Source organism: Anthonomus grandis, chromosome 11, assembly GCF_022605725.1.
Source record: "Anthonomus grandis grandis chromosome 11, icAntGran1.3, whole genome shotgun sequence".
NCBI classification, from domain to species: domain Eukaryota; kingdom Metazoa; phylum Arthropoda; class Insecta; order Coleoptera; family Curculionidae; genus Anthonomus; species Anthonomus grandis.
The window spans coordinates 3,165,697-3,186,282 of record NC_065556.1 but is presented as its reverse complement, the minus strand read 5'-3'; the positions used below and the strand labels follow the sequence as shown (position 1 = coordinate 3,186,282).

The 20,586-nt window shown below is 33.9% G+C and overlaps 1 protein-coding gene across 1 annotated transcript; it reads left to right on the top strand.

Annotated features, from left to right (window-relative positions):
* Window positions 1-367: 367 nt before the first annotated feature.
* Window positions 368-8,690, top strand: LOC126742035 (polygalacturonase-like). The gene is made up of 4 exons (XM_050448563.1): window positions 368-681; window positions 7,728-7,918; window positions 7,971-8,298; window positions 8,354-8,690. Exons 1-4 carry the CDS (start codon window positions 372-374, stop codon window positions 8,611-8,613), a joined length of 1,089 nt encoding a protein of 362 aa, XP_050304520.1. The 5' UTR covers window positions 368-371; the 3' UTR covers window positions 8,614-8,690.
* The last annotated feature ends 11,896 nt before the right edge of the window (window positions 8,691-20,586 follow it).

Genomic DNA, 20,586 nt, shown 5'->3' with positions numbered 1-20,586 from the left:
TATTTCTTCAAATTCAATAAACTTAGATATTTTTAATGATTATTTTCTAGTGTTTTGTTATTTTTGTGAACAAAATCAAAGCGCGTGTTGGAGAATGCGCGTGTTTGAGAAGGCGCGTGTTTGAGAAGAATAGGTCTTATATAACTTAAGATTGAGAAATTTCTGAATATCCAATTCAAAAACATTATTATTTTATCATCCATCAGCAAATATTACTTGAACCATTGTACTAGTCATTGTTCTTTTGAAAAGATAATAATCTAAAAAGATAAATAGGCAATTTCTTTAAAAGATCTTTTTATATATATATATATATATATATATATATATATATAGCCTTAAAACTAAAGGAATAATTAATAATATTAAAAATGTTTAAGCTTTTCATATCTACTGCTGCTCTAATTTGGGTAGCTTTGGCTTCCCCTTTAAAAGAAACTTGTACCGTCACCAGTTTCGATGCAGTTAGTACCGCTGTATCTAGTTGCTCCAACATAGTGATTCAAGGTATTACCGTGCCAGCTAATAAGACTTTGGCTTTAAACCTAACAGCTGGTACGACATTAACGTTTGAAGGAACCATTACTTTTGCACACTCAAACTGGAACGGTCCTTTAGTTCAAGTTTCAGGAAGCAATGTCACTGTAAAAGGAGCTTCAGGATCAGTACTTGATGGGTTGGGTAAGTTAATTTCTTAAACAATAGAAGATCCTTGATATATACATCTTAAAACTTATATAATTACAATACATAAGGGATTCCATTCTAAAACTCGCCTTAACTTATAATAAAGGCATGAGAAAATCAAGTATCATTTTAAAACTTGACTAATCCATCGCCTCGATTGTTCAAAAGTCGTCTTGTCCATGAGAGCAATAGAAACGCAGAATGATCATTGTGACGTGATTTATTTTTAGACCGTTTCAAAGAATGAGTGCTAAATGTTACATTAAAAATATAACGTCACTCAATATCTGTTCAATGCTTACAAAGCAAGACATTAAGAAATTTCATGACTTATTTCATTCCTTAAAAACAATAACAGAACAAGGTAATTTGCTTCTGATATTTACGTCTGTCGGGGTTCCATCAAGAGCAAAACAAGTCAATTCTTCCAGAAAGTCGATCGCGGTCAAATAATCCAAGAGTGATCTAGGAGAACCAAAGTCAATTTAAATGGAAAGCAATTTATCAAATAGAGATGGATTAAATTAACACAGAAATGGCTGTTAACGCAAATCATTTATTTTTTTTATTGACTTAAAAAGTATTGGGAAAATGATTGAAAAAAGTGAAATCAATAAGTTTTGTGAAGTAAAAATGATTCCTTAAATTCAAGAAACCTGTATTTTTTTATGCTATAACTTGTTTTATGCATGCAGTCATGCCAAAACTTGTCTTGTCCATTTTATTTTATTCAATTTTATTAAAATATAATTAAGGGAATTTAGGTAAATGTTAAAATTACTACCATAACTATTATAGCAATACTATTGATATAACAGTTACTTGTATTTAAATTCATAACCTTTATAAAACGTTTTTTGCCAATTTTAAAATTTTAGTCAATATGGACAAGGTAAGTTTTGGAATGAAACCCGTCATATATATTGCAATACATTTATCCAATATACAGATTGTCCGATCATAAATTACTAACAAGGGTTAAAAAACTCCGCGATCGGGACATCAACACTAGATGTTGCTCATCCGTTTCCATTTTTTAAGTTATTTACTAGGGACAAAATCTTAATGAAGTATACTGGCTCGGCCTCACTGCCTGTCTCCTTATCACTTGGCTTGTCTACTTCAAAATCACTATCAGTGTCTTCTAGAAAGTTCTCATAACTACTGCTCTCACTCGAGGTCTCTCTGTCTGGATTTTCTCTACTTTTGGGATTAATTCAGGCTAAAGTTGAGAAATTTTCCAGCACTTGATCCTTTGTCTCCAAAAAATAAACAAACCCATACTTTGAATAGTCATCCTTTAGATTTAAAAATATTTGGAACGTCCCAAGGGAGTTGTTGATGTTTTATTATGTGGAAGTTGGGTACAAATCTGTGAAAAGCTCACTGTCGATGGGAATAAGGAAATAAAACAACAGTGTCGTTTACTAATAAATATAAATCACAGGATCCAATAATCTTCCTAAGAAATATACAGATGGTGCCACTAGAGTGCTACAAAGTGAATTTCTGATACAATACCAATACCCCCACTTATCATAAATTCACAACTATAAAAACTAAACTAATTGAGCAGACTGTAAACCTAATCCCTTACGAAAATGATCATTTTTAACTTTTTGCAATGGTTTTGTCAAAATGTCTGCAATCATCTTATCTGTTAGTAAATACTTAATTTCAATATTCTTCTTAGAAACCACATCCCTGACAAAATTATATCGATTATCTATGTGCTTTGATCGGTCATGAAAAATTGGGTTATTTACCAACTTTTGAGCACTTTGTTTGTCATTATAGATTATTATAGAGTCCAATTTTTCAGTCAGATCAGACGAGTCAGAAAGACGAGAGAAAATCTCATCCATTAAGAGAGATCCATCTAGAGGCCAATATATAAAATTGACGAAAACAACTCACACTATGTAATAAATGGGCTACATGTGTTTCGCTCGTTAGAGCATCATCAGGCCTTTAGAAGCCATCCACACACTTTACAGTACATAAATGATACTTTTATTGCATGTTGTGAGACCGTGACTTTGTATTTTTCTTTGTTTTCGTCAACTAAAAGACATGTATTAAGCCTCTGTAGTAAACACAGTTCTCTGTTTACAACTTTTTCATGACATGACTGCCCCCTGAGAGTTTAAAAAGATAACTTGTGTAGAACTTTCGGTCCGGCTTATCTGATCCCCAGTCTGCATCTGCAAACTCAACTAAATTAGAGTCATCTCTAACAAATTTCAATGAAAAATCTAAACTACCCTTTAAGTACCTTAATAATCTTTTGGCTGCTTGCCACCCTGCATAACAATTATTGTATTGACTGAGTAAGCTTACAGCATAAGCAAGGTCTGGACGAGTCATGACTGCCAAATACATCAGACTACCATGGTAAACTTGGATTACAGGACTCGCCTTTAACATTACTCAAACTGATACGATCATCTAAAGGAGAAGACACTGCTTTACAGTTTATCATACCAAAATGCTTCAATATTTCGTTTATATATTCCTTTTGATCAATTGTTATAATATTCTTGTTATAATTTCTAGTTATTTTGGGCCCTAAAAATTTTTTCGTTTCCCCAAGATCATTGATTTTAAAATTTGAACCTAAACGATTTTTCAGAAATACGACTTCATTTGAGTCATTTGAAAATACAAAGAAATCATCGACATACAGAGCTATTACTTAGTAAGTAACCCATTATCTCCTTTCTTTATATATAAACACTTTCGTTCCAAGCTCTACTTGCTTGTTTTAATCCATATATGGCCTTTTTCAATTTAAAAACCTTATTTTTTTGATATTTTAATACAAAATCATCTGGTTGTGTCATGTATACATTTTCCTTCAATACACCATTGAGAAAAGCCGTTTTAACTGTTTTAACCGTTTTAACTAAAGCAACTAAAATTCTAAAAGTTGAATGTTGCACCACTAGCGCAAAGGTTTCATTATAATCAACACCCTCAAGCTGAGAAAAACGTTTTGCCACTAATCTTGCTCTATAATTACTTTTTACTTCTCCATAACTTTTCACCTTAAATACCCATTTACACTGCACTGTTGTGGTATTCTGTTCTGGCTGATCTACAAGCTTCTATGACTCATTTTCTTCAAACGGCCTCATTTCTTCCAACTTGGCCTGCCTCCACCTCTGTTCGACATGTCTGGATAACGCCTCTGCTACAGTTCCAGGTACATCAGAACTGTCTGAAACACTGCTTGTCCAGCTGCCTGCACACATATATGAGACAAATTCATCAAATAATTTTGGTTTATGGGCTCTTTCTGTCCATCTTGGTAATCCATCTGCATTGGATAGAACCTCTTCAAAAACAGGAATATACTCACTAGTCACTATCAGAGTTTTCGGTCTCTCGAGTGGTATTTTTACATATAGAAAGATCAGAAAGCCCCTCAACAAGTTCATCCGTTTTGGCATTCATGATTCATCTGCAATCACCCTCACTAAATCAGTAATCTCTGCTGCACTTCCATTTTCACCTTCACATGTAACATTTTTTATAATGTACACATATTAACTAGTGAGGATTTTTCTAGTGCATGGGTTAAAATAGGTATTTTTACTACTACTATTTTTATTCTACTTTTTTGTTGTGTCACAATAACCTACAAGTAGATGTTTCACTGCCTTGTGATCCCATTTGGTTCTCTTTGCCTAGCGAACATGAACCATTACTATACTACCATAAACTCGTGAATGATTAAGATTTGGTTATCATGCCAAATTTCAGCCAAATTTCATGAGGAGTTCTTGAAATACCTGCACATACAGAACGATTTTTGAGGTAACAAGCCGTGTTATAAGCCTCAACCCACAAAAATCTTACTAACACCTCCATCAAACATTAGACACTTGGATCCTTCAACAATAGTTCTGTTGAATCGTTTAGCTAAAGCATTTTGTTGAGGGGTATGAGGATTTGAGGTTTGATGAATGATGCCGGCTTTCCTTAGGAATTGGGAAAACTCCTTGCCTATATATTCACCACCATTGTCTGATCTCAGTATTTTTATCCTTTTATTCTGATAATACTCTACCAAATGTTTAAACTCTTTAAATTTGCCAAACATTTCATCCTTAGCCTTTACAAAGTATATGATACACATCCGGCTATAAACATCAATGAATGTTACAAAGTATCTAGCGCCCCCTAGTGACGTTGTTGTCCATTGGTCCATTTAAGTCACTGTGGATGATTAGTAAAACACTGTCTGCACGACTGCCCTGTTGTGGAAAAGGTAAACGAGCTTGCTTTCCTTGACAGCAAACTATACAATTTGATATTTTTGCCTGACCTTTATAATCAATACCATCAACTAATCTAGTAGTTGGATTAAGATAAGTATTATTTATATGGCCTAATATGCCATGCTAGATTTCACAACTTACAATAAAAATTAAACCTAAACTTTTATGAATATCTAGCTTACATACATTATTGCTTAAAGTAGCAGTTGCCACTAAATTACCACAGGAATTAAAAATATTACATCCATTTTTATGAAAGTATACCTTATTTCCATTGCTGATTAGTCGACCCACAGATATTAGATTGGTTGTCAATTCTGGAACAAACTGTACACCTGCCAACATTATCTTATGCTGCTTGTCTGCCACAACCGTTTTTAATTTGCCACAATAATGTCTAAAAAATCTAAACTTCTTTCATTTTCTAGTTCTCATAATCTTTCTTAGCCGTTAAATGAATACTAGCACCCCTATCGATGTACCAGTCCATGTGACTAAACTGTCCAGTGGTAAATACTGCACTAAACCCACTGTCGGATCTATGATGTGGAAATTTAGACATGTAATGACTTTTTTTATTGCATATAAAACAAATCACATTACTCATGTCATTTTTGTCATTATTTATATTTACATTATTATTGGAACTTGAACCACTCCTAGGATAATCTTCAGTTGACAACTTTTCTTTGTAAGTACAAATACTAGCGCCATCTTTCGCTGACGTCGAAAGCACCACTATTTCCTTCACCACTTCGGCTACAGTTTTGTTTTTATGGAATCTGTGGTGATGTTTATTCCTGAATGTTCCACTGCCATAATCATGGGACCATATTTCTCAGGAAGTCTTGCTAATGAAACTGAACCTACCCATTCCTCATCAATCTTGAAACCTGTCCTCCTTAGCTTCTGCGACGGCTCAACTACCTGATTAATGTAGGAATCATAATTTTCCAATCTTGCTAAAATTAACGTCCACAATAGACCTATTTTTCGCATAAAGCCATTGTCATCATATAGGTTTTTTAAGCTTGTCTACACTTCCTGGGCCGTGTTCGAGTCATTTACATGAGGATAGAGAGCTGGATCAACTGTTAGGACTGACTTCGCTTTTGCTTTTGCAATCAATGTGGTATCCAATTCGCTACCGTCGATGCATTCCATTATTCCAGAACAAACACATTCTCGGCTGCAAACGACCATTCATTGAAATTTTCTCGTCAACAAGTTTTAGTACACTGTTCAGATAGTTCACGGGCATTTTCGTTTACGATAAGATGCACGTACACGTTCTACGATGACACAAACTGCTGTTTTATCTAAACAACAGTGTCGTTTACTAATCGTATCTATATTAACTTTAATCTGTCAACGTCACCCATCTGTCAAAAATAATACAAGAAATATAAATCACAGGATTCAATAATCTTCCTAAAAAATACACAGATGGTGCCACTAGGCTGCTACAAAGTGAATTTCTGTTACAATATCAACAGTTGTTTTCACAGGACCACATAAATCACAGTGTACAAAGTCCAATACATGCTCTGCCCTTTTCTTTTTTTTATGAAAAGTAATCTATGCTGTTTACGTTCACAAAAAGTAGTACAATTGAACGTACCAATGTCCACCTTCTCAGCACACTCCAAACCTTCGACAGCACCATTTCTTATCTTGGTAAGGTCTGTACTGTTTAAATGACCAAGCTTCTTGTGACAAGTGTCTGCTGTCACTGTCCTGCTGTCTGCTAAAACAATTTTCTGTCATTGTATTTAATTTATGAACACTATTCTGTAAATCAGGTTCACCAGCCAGTTCTGCATTTTTATTAAAAATCTGGCAACCGCTAGGGTTAAAATTTACTTTATTACCATTATTGACCAGCTGACTTACTGAAAAAAGGTTTGTGGTTAAATCTGGCACACACAAAGCGATCTTGACAACAATGCCACACTGTTTACTCCCAACTACTGTAGTGATATTGATATCTCCACAAGACAACACTGAAATATTTTGATCGTTGGCCACTACTATCTCCTTTGTTGGACATGGACTGCTGGCACTTAACATCCTTGTCGATATACCAATCTGACTTCTTGTAGTCTCCGGTGGGAAAAACTACACTAAAGGCATTGTTACTTCTGGGTTCTGGGTTGTTTAAGTTCTTATTTTTCTTTTGTAACTTTCGAAAATTTGACTTAGTGACATAGTGCCTAAACTCTTTACAATTAAAACACTAAATGCTCTTCGTCTTGTCTTTACCTACATCCGATAAACTGCCCTTTTTGTGGCTCTTGCTGCTCAGATGTTTTAACTTCATTTAATTAATTTTTCTTGTTTATAGGCTTAAACAATGCCTTGCATTACTTTTAGGACAAATGTTTAAATGTCTGTATTTCTTCTATTTTGCATTATTATTATTATTATATAGTTCAAATTATAACAAAATCAAAGAAATTATCCATCAAGATATTCAAGATAAATATATGGGATCAACCAAAATTGTTCCTTACCATCAATAGGAGCTCTCTCTTATAGCATAGTCCGCAATAAATAACAGCTTTAGATGAATTTGTAATGAATATGATACCTGCCTATTTATGATCACAACAGGCCTTACATTATACAGAGATATCATAGATCGGAACAATCAATTAAAATTGTGCACCAAAATGGACAAAATCTTAAATAATAAAATTTGTTTAAGAAAGTAGCCTTGCATTGCCGCGTTTATTTATCAGAACTTCTTATTTCTAGGTGCCCAATACTGGGATGGACTGGGAGATAATGGAGTAACTAAACCAAAATTCTTTAGAATTAAAACTACTGGAGGATCACTACTCGAAAATATTAATTTGCTGAACTGCCCAATCCAGTGTGTCTCGATTAACGGTGCAAGCAATACTGTCTTAAATAAGTGGACCATCGATGTTTCTGCTGGCGATTCTGTAAGCATTTTTCAAATAAATGTTCAATTTTACTACATTTTATACTTTTCAGGCTGGCGGTAAAAATACAGATGGATTTGACGTTTCAGGCTCCTCAGACATTACAGTTCAAAACACCGAAGTCAAAAATCAAGATGACTGTGTAGCTCTAAACCAAGGGTCAAATATGATCTTCAAAAACTTGACATGCAGTGGCGGTCATGGACTTAGTTTATCCGTAGGTCAAAGCTCCAAGAATGGTAGTGCCAATACACTCACTAACGTAACTTTCACCGACAGTATCGTCTTGAACTCTAGAAATGGGATTCATGTTAAAACCCATACTGATGCTGGCACTGGATCTATTGATCTTGTTACTTATCAAAACATTCAATTCTCAGGTATGTGTAAAATAGTAACTAGTTGACTTGTGTTTTTATCTAAATAAGTTTTCAGGTATTACACATTATGGAATTAACGTCCAAGAAGATTACAAAGGTGGAAAGTCAACAGGAAGTCCAACTAGTAATATACCAATTACTAATTTAAATTTGCAAAATGTTACTGGAAGCATGAGCGGTGGTTCCAATAGTATGCCAGTTTTTATTTTGTGTGGAAGCACAGGTTGTTCCAGCTGGACCTGGTCTACAGTATCTATAGCTAATGGAACAAAATCTAATAGCTGTAATTTTACGCCCTCTGGATTTTCGTGCTAGAACGGTTATTTAACCTTTAAAATAATTGTACAGGATGTCTTTAGTAGCTGTGAGTTAATAAAAGTTGGAAAAAGAAATTGCTAGAAATATTTTTCTACCTAAGTCTGTGCCTTCCAGACGGCACCGTGATGCATGCTATCTATCTATATCTCATTTAGTAGAAAAGGATTCGCAAGGCATTCTATTGCAATATAGCTGAAATATTTCATAAATATGCTAAATATCGTATATGTAAGGGGAATATTCCTGGCTCAGGCCTAAAAAATATGCAGGGAACATTTAATTTTCATATCTGTGAAATACTCAGCAACATAAGTTTTTTTAAATGAATACTCATGTATATTATTCCGCAAATTAAATTAACATTACTTTACATATAATAAGTTATAATATATAATAAGTTTGATATTAGTAAAACACAAATTGTTTTTAAAAATATTTTATAAAGTAAAGTATTAGTATAAGCGAACCGATTTATCGAAAACCAACACGTCAGAGTACAAAAACCAACTGTCTTCTTTTTTGCGCTTTCCGCGGTTCCCGAATTGGTCTACGAGACCCAAATAAGCTTAATCTTCAGTATTGCAATGCTAACAGTCGGCTATCCTGAACCTTTTTCACGCCCTCGTGCATTAGAATGCGCAATCCCCTATAAATGAAAATAAATGTTAATATTTAAATAAAATAAACATAAATAATGTAGAACCACGTTATCTTTAATGATTCATAATGCCTCATTAGGTTAAAGGTTTTAGGTAGATGTCATATCATGTCTTACGAGACCGGATCAAGTTTTGTTACTTCGTTGGAACAGTCGTAACAACGTACTCGTTTACGTCTTCGTATATCCACGTTGGATGGCGTCGTACACCCTTGATGACGGTCTACTCGTTGAATTCTTGTGACACATAGATACTAGGGTATACTGCCATATAAGGCGTTCTAAATCGTAAAGAGCCTGCAATACTTTTAATAACATATCTATCTTGATCTAATACTTTGCTAATCACACATGGTCCGTCATATTTAGGCAATCATTTTTGACTGTCAACATCCTTAGTACTCTTATTTCTTAATACCATAACTTGATCTCCCACATTAAAAAATATGTTACGTCTCTTATGATCGAAGTGTTCCTTTTGCCTATCCTGATCGACAGCAACTCGTAGGCTAGCGTTAGCCTTAGCCTTTTGAATATCTTGGGAAATTTCCGTCACTTCTGCCGAAAGGATAGAATCGTTATATCCTCGGGGTCTGTAACCCAATAAAAGCTCATGTGGAATTTTTCCCGTCGTCTTGTTTATGGTGTTATTAAGTGCCCACCGTATTTCAATAACGTTTTTATCCCAATTATCCTCTATGTCGGTGGAAGAGGTGAGAGCACTTAAAATGGTCCGATTGTACCTTTCTACCTGACCAATTGCTCGTCGTGTCGCTGTGGCATTGAAAATCTGCTTTATTCTATGGTTCTTATCTGGATGGTACCACAAAAATATCACAAATATCTTGCAGAAAAAGATGAATCGATGACAGGTGCAGCCTTTGTATTTCGTATAGATTTCGTATAGGGATATTTTGTGAAAGCATCCATTGCAATAACAAGGAAAGCATTCTTTCTTTTGCTAAGCACAAAGGGTCCAAGGTGATCGATATGGACTGTATGAAAGGGTATATCAATTTTAGGAATTGGATTGAAATATCCTGTTTTTTTTCCCGTCGGTTGTTTATTATATAAACATGGTAGGCAGCTGACAATATGTAAGAAGTGAATCTGTTTTTTGTCAACCATCAAAAACGATTGAAGAAGGAAACGAGAACCAATGGGAGTGTTAAGGGTGGACTTGTAAAGTTAAGAGCTGTCTTTGAGAATCTTTAAGTTTTATATCTTAAGAGGTTCTTCGAAAATGAGAGAAATTAACAGAAATAGCACTTATGTGGGTAAAAAGGTCTCTTCGGAGAAAGTTATAATGTGTGGAAATGGAAACGCATAGGCGATTGCAGATATTTACCAGGATTCTTGTAAGGGATACTTCTAATATGATCCTTTTTAGAATTCAGTTCGGATAATAATTTTACAGTCGCGTAGCAGTGCCCACTTGTTCTCCCCTAGTGCCTTTTCCCTAGTGTTTGTTAGTTTAGTTAGTGCCTTTATTGAACTATTTATACCTGTCAAATCACAAAGGTGAGAGTTTTTACTGAGAAATGTTTTACCTTATGTATTTCCTCTTATTTTAATCATTATCAGTAGAATAAAAGTATTTAAAGGCGCATCCTTCCGTGCTAAATGTAGTTATTTGATACCTTGGCACGTAAAACAACGCTAGCTAGTGTAAGTGGGTCCGTGGCACTAGTGCAACCCAGAGTGTCGCGGGATTATTTTGAAGACTGTGTGATTGGCTATTACATCAGTGTGTTGTTTTGTGTAGTGTTTGCGAGCACTATTCCATTAACTTGAGTTATCTGATGCAACCAGGCCAATAACCCCGATGACCGGACAATCCTGCTTATTTATATAATATTATTTTATTATTGTATCGTAAAATAAGCATTTATAAGTAATATTAGTTCCCATAATTAGTTTTTACTTTTACTTATCTTTTAATTTTCGAGTAGTAGAGATCGTAGTTAAATAGATACTCAACCCTTTTTTTGTGCAGAATTATTTGAATAAATTTAGTTTTTTTAAAAGTTAGTATTTATATATAATTCCATCACTCATGATTTCTAATGCTGGACATCAGGTTTTGTTCTACCTAATTTGGAGAACAACTCTTTAACAAGGTCTATTGATGTCTATGATATGAGTTTTATGGTATTGTGTGCAGGTCTTATAAACCTAATATGGCCTTGTGTAAGCCTATTTTAATTTTATTAAACATTCACAATAACTAGGGTAAAATATTTGATCCAAGGTACCTTTTACAATGATCTCGAATCCAGACGTAAGCAATCCATCTATCATTCTGTCTTCTTACACGTTAAAAAAATATACCATAAGTTAATGTAAGTACATTTACCGTTTTGCTACTGTTTAAAAGTTTACTGTTATAATCAGCCCTCAAGACGATTTAGAAATCTAGGGCCAGCTCAGCGCTAGTCCAGGAATGCAGAGCCGACGAACTGGCAAGACAAGGTTCCGTTAACCCCTTCGTAGGCCCTGAGCCTTGTCTCGGTCTTAGCAAAACACAAATCTCCCAGGCACTTAATATTTGGGTCTGGGAAAAAACAAGGAAGAATGATATAGGCAGGCCAAGGAAATTATACCAGATCATGACAGCTCTAAAGCAAGGCGGCTGCTAACAAAGGCCCGACAGAGTATCAAAGACTTGGTCGGAATCCTGACTGAGCATCACAGTCTAAACAGGCATTTACATCTTCTTGGTATAAAAGAAAGCTCACTCTCTCCAAATTGCGATACAGGGGAGGAAAAATCATACAATATTGTTAAATATCTAGAATATTATTATACTTTTATGATCTCTGTATTTGATTATTAAATATTCAAATTATGTGAATATATTAGGCTTTGAGCTACGCGTAACAGATGGCGCTAATAGTGTTATAATTGTGGGGACTTGTATCGCCCTCTCACTCACTCGGAGAGTGGAGGGGAGGCTGTCAATTGTCAGGATGTATTCGATCCATTATGGCGGATTAGGTTGCACCTGAGTCGTGACAGAGACTGGTTGTAAAAGTCGTTGACCTCCACGTGTCTAAGCTATATAGCCGTTTTCTTGTACAATAAAGTATTGTTACCCGTTAACGAGTGTATTATTTTGGTGTTTAAGAGTTTAGGATCTCTCGTCTGGTGATTACAAAACCTACATAATTTAATATTCGGGACTGTAAGTTTTCATGCTTTTACGCTTCTGTACTGTAGTAGCTCCCTCATTACTGGTATTTAGTTTAAGAAGAATACTTTTGTTATGTGATCAATGTGATCATTGATTTATTTATGTAATCACCATCAAACGTTCCTAATATACCTAAGTTTAAGTGCTAACAAGGAGTTTCAATTACTCTAATATTTTAACGTGGTAGCAGTGAGTGGTTTAGTAATTTTGTAATACGTAAAATGTAAAGTGGTTGTTTGTGCTTCTAAACGTTTAGTGAACGTATCTTTCTGGAGAAATAAAGTGTGAAGCAAGTCCTACTTTTAAGATGTCCCTTATGAAATGTGATGATGTTGTTATACCGATATTTGATGGTGTGGATTATGGAAATTGGAAGACCCGGCTATGTAAGTTTCTGGAGTTTAAAAAATGCAAGGAAGTCGTCCTTCGTGAAAAGGCTGCCACAGATAACGACGAGGAGTGAAATCTAATGGAAATTAGGGCGGTCAATTACATTTATAGTGCCATTTCTAACAGGCAGTTGGAATATGTTTCTCAACCAAACTCGAACAGCAACAGTAGTGTGTTTATGGTTAATGTAGGTCAAAATGTCAGTGAAACTGTAAGTAGTAAAATTTATGATAATAATGAGCTTACTTGGGTGCTTGACAGTGGATGCACAGACCACATAATTAATAATGACAAATACTTTAGTACATTTTTACCTTTAAAAACACCAAATAATGTCAAACTTGGAGATGGTCGAATACTACAAGCAACCAAGATAGGTACTGTTATATATAATTTCTTTATTTATAATAGGGTGTCAACTGTTACTATTAAAAATGTTTTCTTTGTAAAAGAAATGAATAATAACCTCTTAAGTTCTTAGTAAAATTACTAAAAATAATAAAATTATATCTGAAGCTGATGTGACTAAAATTTATAACAAACTAATAAGATAGTTGGAATTGCTAAGAAGTATTATAATTTATATTAAATAACATGCTTGTTGGTTAAAAACGAAATCAATGCCAATGTAATTACTTGTAAAATTGAACCTAAAATTGAAATGTCTCTTAAGGAAAAAGGGCACAGAATATTAGGGCATATAAACTTTAATTCTTTAAGTAAGATTTGTAAAAATAATATGTTAGAGAATTTACCTGAAAATCTTGAATGTAACTTTATGAAATGTGCAATCTGTATTGAAAATAAGATGCATAACTTACCTTTTCAAAATAACAGAACTAAAGCCAATGATATTCTTGAAATAATTCATAATGATTTAAATGGACCTCATAGCACTGTTGAAAGGAATGGGGAGAAGTATTTTTTAAGCATCATTGATGATTATAGTAAATTGATTAAAGTTTTCTGTATTAAAAGTAAAGATCAAGTTTTTGAGTGTCTAGCTGAATATATTAATCAGGTTGAAAACATTTCTAATAAAAGGGTTAAAAGGATTAGGTGTGATAACGGATCAGAATATGTAAATTCAAAAATGTGTACATTTGCTTGTGAAAAAGGTATTATTGTTGATCCGTGTCCAACCTATGTACATGAACTTAATGGTACTACCGCAGAGAGATTGAACAGAAGTATTATGGACATGGCTAGATGTCTTATGGCTGAAGCTAAAATTAATCGATGCTTTTGGCCCGAGGCTGTTAAAACAGCTGCTTTCTTAAAGAACAGAATTCTAGCAAACACCATAGAGAGATTGACTCCCTATGAAATCTTTTTTTAGAAAGAAGCCTGATGCCAAATATTTAAGGATCTATGGAAGCAAAATATTTGTTAGAATTCCTAAAGTAAAAAGAACATCCAAATGGGATAAAAAGGCTGAATGTGGTATACTCGTTGGATATTCAGATGTGGGTTACCGAGTTCTAATAGGTAATAAGATTATTGTAGCGCAACATGTGGATATAGTAGAGGATGACACTGTTTGTATTGGTTTTGAAGAGCCCAAAGAGATTATTGATCCCAAGGTAAAGGAAGAACTTAAGACAACCCAAGAATTTAATCTAGAGGAACAGGAAGATGAGAATAGTGACTCAGATTATAGTGATGTTCCGGATGATCTTAATTAAACTGTGCAAGAAGACAGGCAAGAAGTTGGTACATCTGAGGGTACACTATTAAGAAAATCAAAAAGAAACCGAAAACCAAACAAGAATGAAAACTATGTCTATCAAACAATTTGCGTAAATTATTGTAATGCATTGAGTCCTTTAACTTTTGAAGAGACTCTATTGTCTTCTAAAGCGAAAAATTGGAAAGGAGCTATGGACTTAGAGCTGAAAAATTTGTCTAAAAATAAAACAAGGAAATTGGTTGAGAGACCCAAAGACCAGCCAGTTATTGATGTTAAATGGGTGTATAAAAAGAAGCCAGATGGGATTTTTAATGTGGCACGTTTAGTGGCTAAAGGTTTTCAACAAAAAGATAACATAGATGACACTTATTCGCCCGTCTTTACAGGTCAAACCCTTAAAATCTTGTTATCCTTTTGTCTTCAAAATAATTTCTTTAGGAAATTAAATTATACAATTTTCACTCTGGGAGTGTTTTAAATTATACAATTCTTCGTAGTTTTGTACTAAACTTATGAGCACTTCGTCTTCCATAATTAAGTTCCAATAGAACAATACAACCAGGAATATAAATAAACAACCTAACCTACAAAGATCGGAACATGGCAAATTCGTCCGGTGCGATTCGATCTGGCATGCGCACTAGTTGGAATCGATTCAGCAGCATCAGCACGAATCGCCCGAGCCGAAGAAATATTCCTTGCCTTTCATTCGAGTCGCAGTTGCGTCAAGTCTACTCTTGCGGCTCCAGATGGTCGCGCCTTCGTTCTACACAAGTATTTTATTCAGTAAACTTTGCTACAGGCTTCATACTTAAGGGCAAGCCCAGTAATATTTTTAAAATAATTTTAATGTATAAAAATCTTGACCACAAGAAATGTAGAAAGAACGCTTGATGTGGAATCAATATCATTAATGACGTCGTTTTGTCTTAAATTCATATAGGATTTTAATTTCATTGCCACTATTAACTCATCGTATACAGTATATCTCAATCAACAAGAAAAATAGAAAAAATCGGTCAAAAAAAGGCTCAAAAAGGTGTTCATATTTGTTAAGCTCAGCTCACCCTATATACATCTTTTTTTTTCGAAAAAAAAAATTACGTTTAAGCTCGTTTATCTCAAAAGCAGTTTCTTTTTGAAAAAAAAAATAGTTTGAATAAAAAAAAAGCTACATTTACGTAGAAAAGCGCCGTTTTATCTGCATTATCGGGAACATTACCGTTTAGGCCCCACAACCGATAAAGTCCGCGAGGAAAGCAAAAAGTTCAAATTTCATTCACAGAAAAATCCCACTTCTAGAGAGTTTATCTTAAAAAGCGCCCTTTAGGAGCAGTTTTCTAAAGTAGCCTTTGATGTCGTTGAGTTTCAGAAAATTCGGCATAGTCAGTTTTCTACAAACTGCTGCACCGACTGTCTTCGCGAAAAAAAAACGGTTTTTGCCAAGCTCACCCTTTCGGGTGAAAAAATATTTTCACAGTCACGTAGCCTCATACCTTCTTACATAAAACAGTGAAAACCGGAAAAAAAAATCGCCATAGAACCAAAGTTATTAGCGTTTATGTGTCGCAAGTCGGAACCTTCACCATTTTTTCTCGATGCGTTCTTACAATACCAATTACAATTAGTATTTTTTCTTTTTTGCTCCATAACTATGACTTTTCTTCAGTTAGAGAACTTTATGTATGTATATGTGCTTTGTACTCAGGAAATAAACAATATTATTATTATTTAATGTAGATTTATACAGTGGCGAAGCGTGAACTTTTTTTTCGGGTAGACAAACAATAAAAATCGTTAATTAGAAAAAAATGTGTATTCAATATTATTCGCTTTAATGAAATAGAGAATGAAAGCGCATGAAATATTAACTCAACGAGAAAAATCATGTAGTGATATAAAAAATAAATAAATAATTACTACTAGCATAAAAAGATAGATAGATAAAAATAAGTACTACTTACAAAAAAACACAACTAAAATACAATTGCCAATATCGAACAGTCGTTCATAAATAACCACTAAAAAAACCTTTTCTATACACCCAAAAATAAAAATACTAATTATTAAATTACTAAAGCACGCGCCCCCACCAAATGCCGATTCATCAAAACAAAACAAAACTGAAGATGTATTGCGGCCGACCAGATCAAGCGTGTCCATAAACAATAACTCTCAACAGCATAATAAAATAGCTGGTCGACTTCGATAGACAAAAGCTCGAATGTCTTCCCCGCGAGTAAATTTTGCATACGTAATAGGCTGAATGCTGATGCGGCCGGACCTCTGTAGCCTGCTTGATGCGTATTTGGTTCGATTAGATGCTCAAAATTTCGGAAGACAAATATCAATGTGTCTTCCTGGGGCTCGTATACATTAATTGGGTGCCCTGTACTTTTATCTTAATCGGTGCGGCAGGCGGGGCGCGCCTTCGGATTAATCATGTTTAGATACTATATAATAATAGTAAGGATAGCGACTACATTCTGTTATTTTTTTTTAAATTTTAATTGAACAATTACATGAAATAATTACGTGATAAATTAATAACTGGATAATTTTGGGTAGACAGTGTCTACCTTGTCTACTCGTACGCTTCGCCACTGGATTTATATCAGTAAGACAAATACTATAGTTTTTATATACATTTATTTTTACAGTGATTGTTGAGATATATTGAAATATATTTTGTTTTTCTGCACAGGTATAACAAGTAGACGCTTCGCGTCTACTTTGGTCCGTGGGGATCAGTAGAAATTTAAAAATTTTTTGTCAGTACTACAAAAAAAAATCTCCACAATTATCCAAGGAGTGCCCTAAACACGCAGTGGGGAAGAGACCTGCTGTATCCTCATAAGGCTCTGAGTTCAACCTTAGTCTCGGCATGGTGCTATCTATAGTAATCTATAGTAAATATCGAGAGACAAGGGAAGGTCTCATTATCTATTATAATCAGAAATAAATTTCATTGAAATATTACTTACTTATTTCTGGATATCATGCTTCAGAGAACCATGATGTGTTACAATACGCTCCGCTCTCAAGTAACTCGTATAAATATAACCAATATTCAATGATACCTTCTTATTTTATTATAATGCGCCATCTATGGTAAATACGCTAAAACAGAGTCCTCAATTATAATACACTGTTATACTGACGAACGTTATGGCGTATTCGCCATAGTATGCAGATAATTTCATTTACGTTTTTAAATTATGCTCCAAATTCAAAATGTATTTTTTTACCTTAAAGGCCATTCAAAATTAAGTAAAAAAGTTTAATAAATAAATTTTCCACGATTTATCCGTGCCACAAGATAAAGGAAAAAGAGGGTCCCATTTATTAGGTTATTGGAATAAGACAACCGTGTTTTTATGTCGATTTTTTTTATTTTTCAAATTTATTTTTGAAAGCTTATAGTAATAAGATATAAAAAGAATTGACATGAGGAGAATAAGGAATAAAATAAACCAAAAACGAAATGAATCGAAACTATAGAAGCCGAGATATAAGTAAAAATGTGGGAAAAACAAAAGAAAACTGGTTTTTTCCTACCGTACAATTTTTTTTCCTAAAACGATTATTGGCAAATTTTAAAGTAAGCCCTAAACTAACAATTTCCAGTAAAAAAGCCCAATAAAAAAATAAATTTTTTTTGGTCGAAAATCGACCCACGAAAAATTTCAAAAAAATGATTTTTATTTTTTTCTAAATCAACTGTAAGTCTGAGAACTTTTTGCTTCCAACAAAAGTTCTTAGGAATATTTCAAGGTATCCGTTTGTCAAAACGAATCGGTTCTAACTATCATAGAATCGGAGAAAATTGAAAAAAAACTATAAAACATAAATATTGAATTATCATGAGCCCTATGGAAAAATTTCAATTTTTTATTTCTCTATCTTATACTACTTCAGAGTACCTTTAAAAAAGATTATTACCGATTTGACTCTAAAACGAACGGAAACCCTATTTCTTTGCAATTTTCAATTTTCGAACAAAATCCGGCGTCAAAATTACCATTTTTTCAAAATATGCTCCGAATTCAAAATTTCTTTTTTCTGGTTAAAGACCATTCAAAAACTAGTAAAAAAGCTTTATGACAAAATTTTCCACGATTTCCACGAGTGTCACAATCTAAAGAGAAAGATCAGGTCCCATAAGAAGCAATGCATTAGGATAGGAAAAAGTGGTTTGTTTCTTGTTTTTTTTTTAATTTTTATTTTAAAAGGCAATTATAATAAAATAAAAAAAAATTAAAGGAAAAAAAACGAATAAAAAAATTTATTAACTTATTGAATTGAAGCTATAAAAGCCGTGATATCAGTAATATAGTAAAATAATACAAAAAATACACATTTTTTTGACACCGCATCAATGTCTTTTTTTTCTAAATTGATACACTATTAATATAAATTTATTACCAATTTAGCAACCCCCACTAAAAGAACCCTAACTAAAATAAAACTATTATTACTATTATTTTTTTCCAGGTATTTATACCTTGTCATAACTTTTATGCTGCTATTACTATTATTATAAATATTATCTTTCTTGTAAATGTTCTTAAACCTTAAAACACCCTGTAGATTAATATTACTATTATTATAAATTATATTTTACTTATTTATGCCCTCAACCTTAAAACCCCCCTATTATATAAATAGAATAATACTTTAATTCTATTTATATACTATTATTATCCTCATAAATGTTCCATAATATCAATACCCTCTGTATATTTCAAATATATATTTATTAATATTTATATTCGTTTTATTTATCCTAGTAATTTATCAAGAAACCGCGTAAAATTGTCCCCATAATACTAATATTCATTAATAAAATAACTCATGACGTCACGAGACGAACACGACGCGTTTATAATTATTGCCAGACATCCTCCATCCTTCTCTTAAACCGCTTTTCCTACTCTAACTCGTAGCGCAAACGGGCCACCACAATACCGAAAACCCCGCGGTTACGTCATCTGGCCATGTGCGACTCGATAGTGACGTCGTACGTATGGTTTTACATTGGGTCAATTGGGTGCTAGACCGCCAACTTTATTGTACCATGAGCTGGCTCCCTGTGTCTCCAGGGTATGACTGGTTGATTGGAACGGCTTATTTTTTGGGGTATTTCTTAAATAACAGCTCGTTGCGGAAAAACGGTAACATTTGAAAAAAAAACGGTTTTCAGTGGATTATAGCCAGATAGTGTCCGGTGATTTCAGAAAAAAATGGTTTTCTTAGGTATCATAGGTATGCCGGTATTAAGCGTCAAAGTTAAAAAAAGGTGTAGAGCAAAAACTGCTCTACGTAGAAGGTTGTAGACTATGTCGAAAAATAGCTTTTAAAAAGTTCTTAAAACGCTGAAAGTTTGAAATCTTTAGGTGCCGCCATTAAAGAGTTATTAAGAAAAATAGAAAAAATCGGCCAAAAAAAGGCTCAAAAAGGGGTTCACATTTGTTACCACAGCTCACCCTGTATAATACCTACTTCTATTTAATCCTAAAGGATTAGGCTTTTAAACAGTGTAAACAAAAAAAAAATTTGTTTGTAGTAGAAAAAAAATCATATCTCAAAAAATTCACTTTTTTTTTTTCGAAAAAAAAATTTTTACGTTTGAGCTCGTTTATCTCGGAAGGAGTTTGTTTTTCAAAAAAATAGTTTTAACAAAAAAGAAAGCTACATTTACGTAGAAAAGGGCTGTTTTGTCCGCATTGTCGGGAACGTTACCGTTTAGGCCCCACAACCGTTTAAGTCCGCGAGGTACCGCGCAAAAAGTTCAAAATTCATTCACAGAAAAATCCGACTTCTAAGGGGTTTATCTTAAAAAGCGCCCTTTGGGAGTTGCTTTGCATAAAGGCCTTTGACGTCAATGAGTTTTAGAAAATTCGGCTTAGTCAGTTTTGCACAAGTTGCTGCACCGACTGTTTTCGCGAAAAAAGCAGTTTTTTGCCACGCCCGCCCCTTCGGGGTGGCGTGGCCAAAAAAATTTACGTCATCACGTAGCTTTAACCTTCCCACATAAAA

Coding starts and splice junctions, on each gene's coding strand:
- LOC126742035 (XM_050448563.1), top strand. CDS start 372: ATGTTTAAGCTTTTCATATCTACTGCTGCTCTAATTTGGGTAGCTTTG. Junction 682..7,727: donor ATCAGTACTTGATGGGTTGG/GTAAGTTAATTT, acceptor TCTTATTTCTAG/GTGCCCAATACTGGGATGGA. Junction 8,299..8,353: donor TCAAAACATTCAATTCTCAG/GTATGTGTAAAA, acceptor ATAAGTTTTCAG/GTATTACACATTATGGAATT.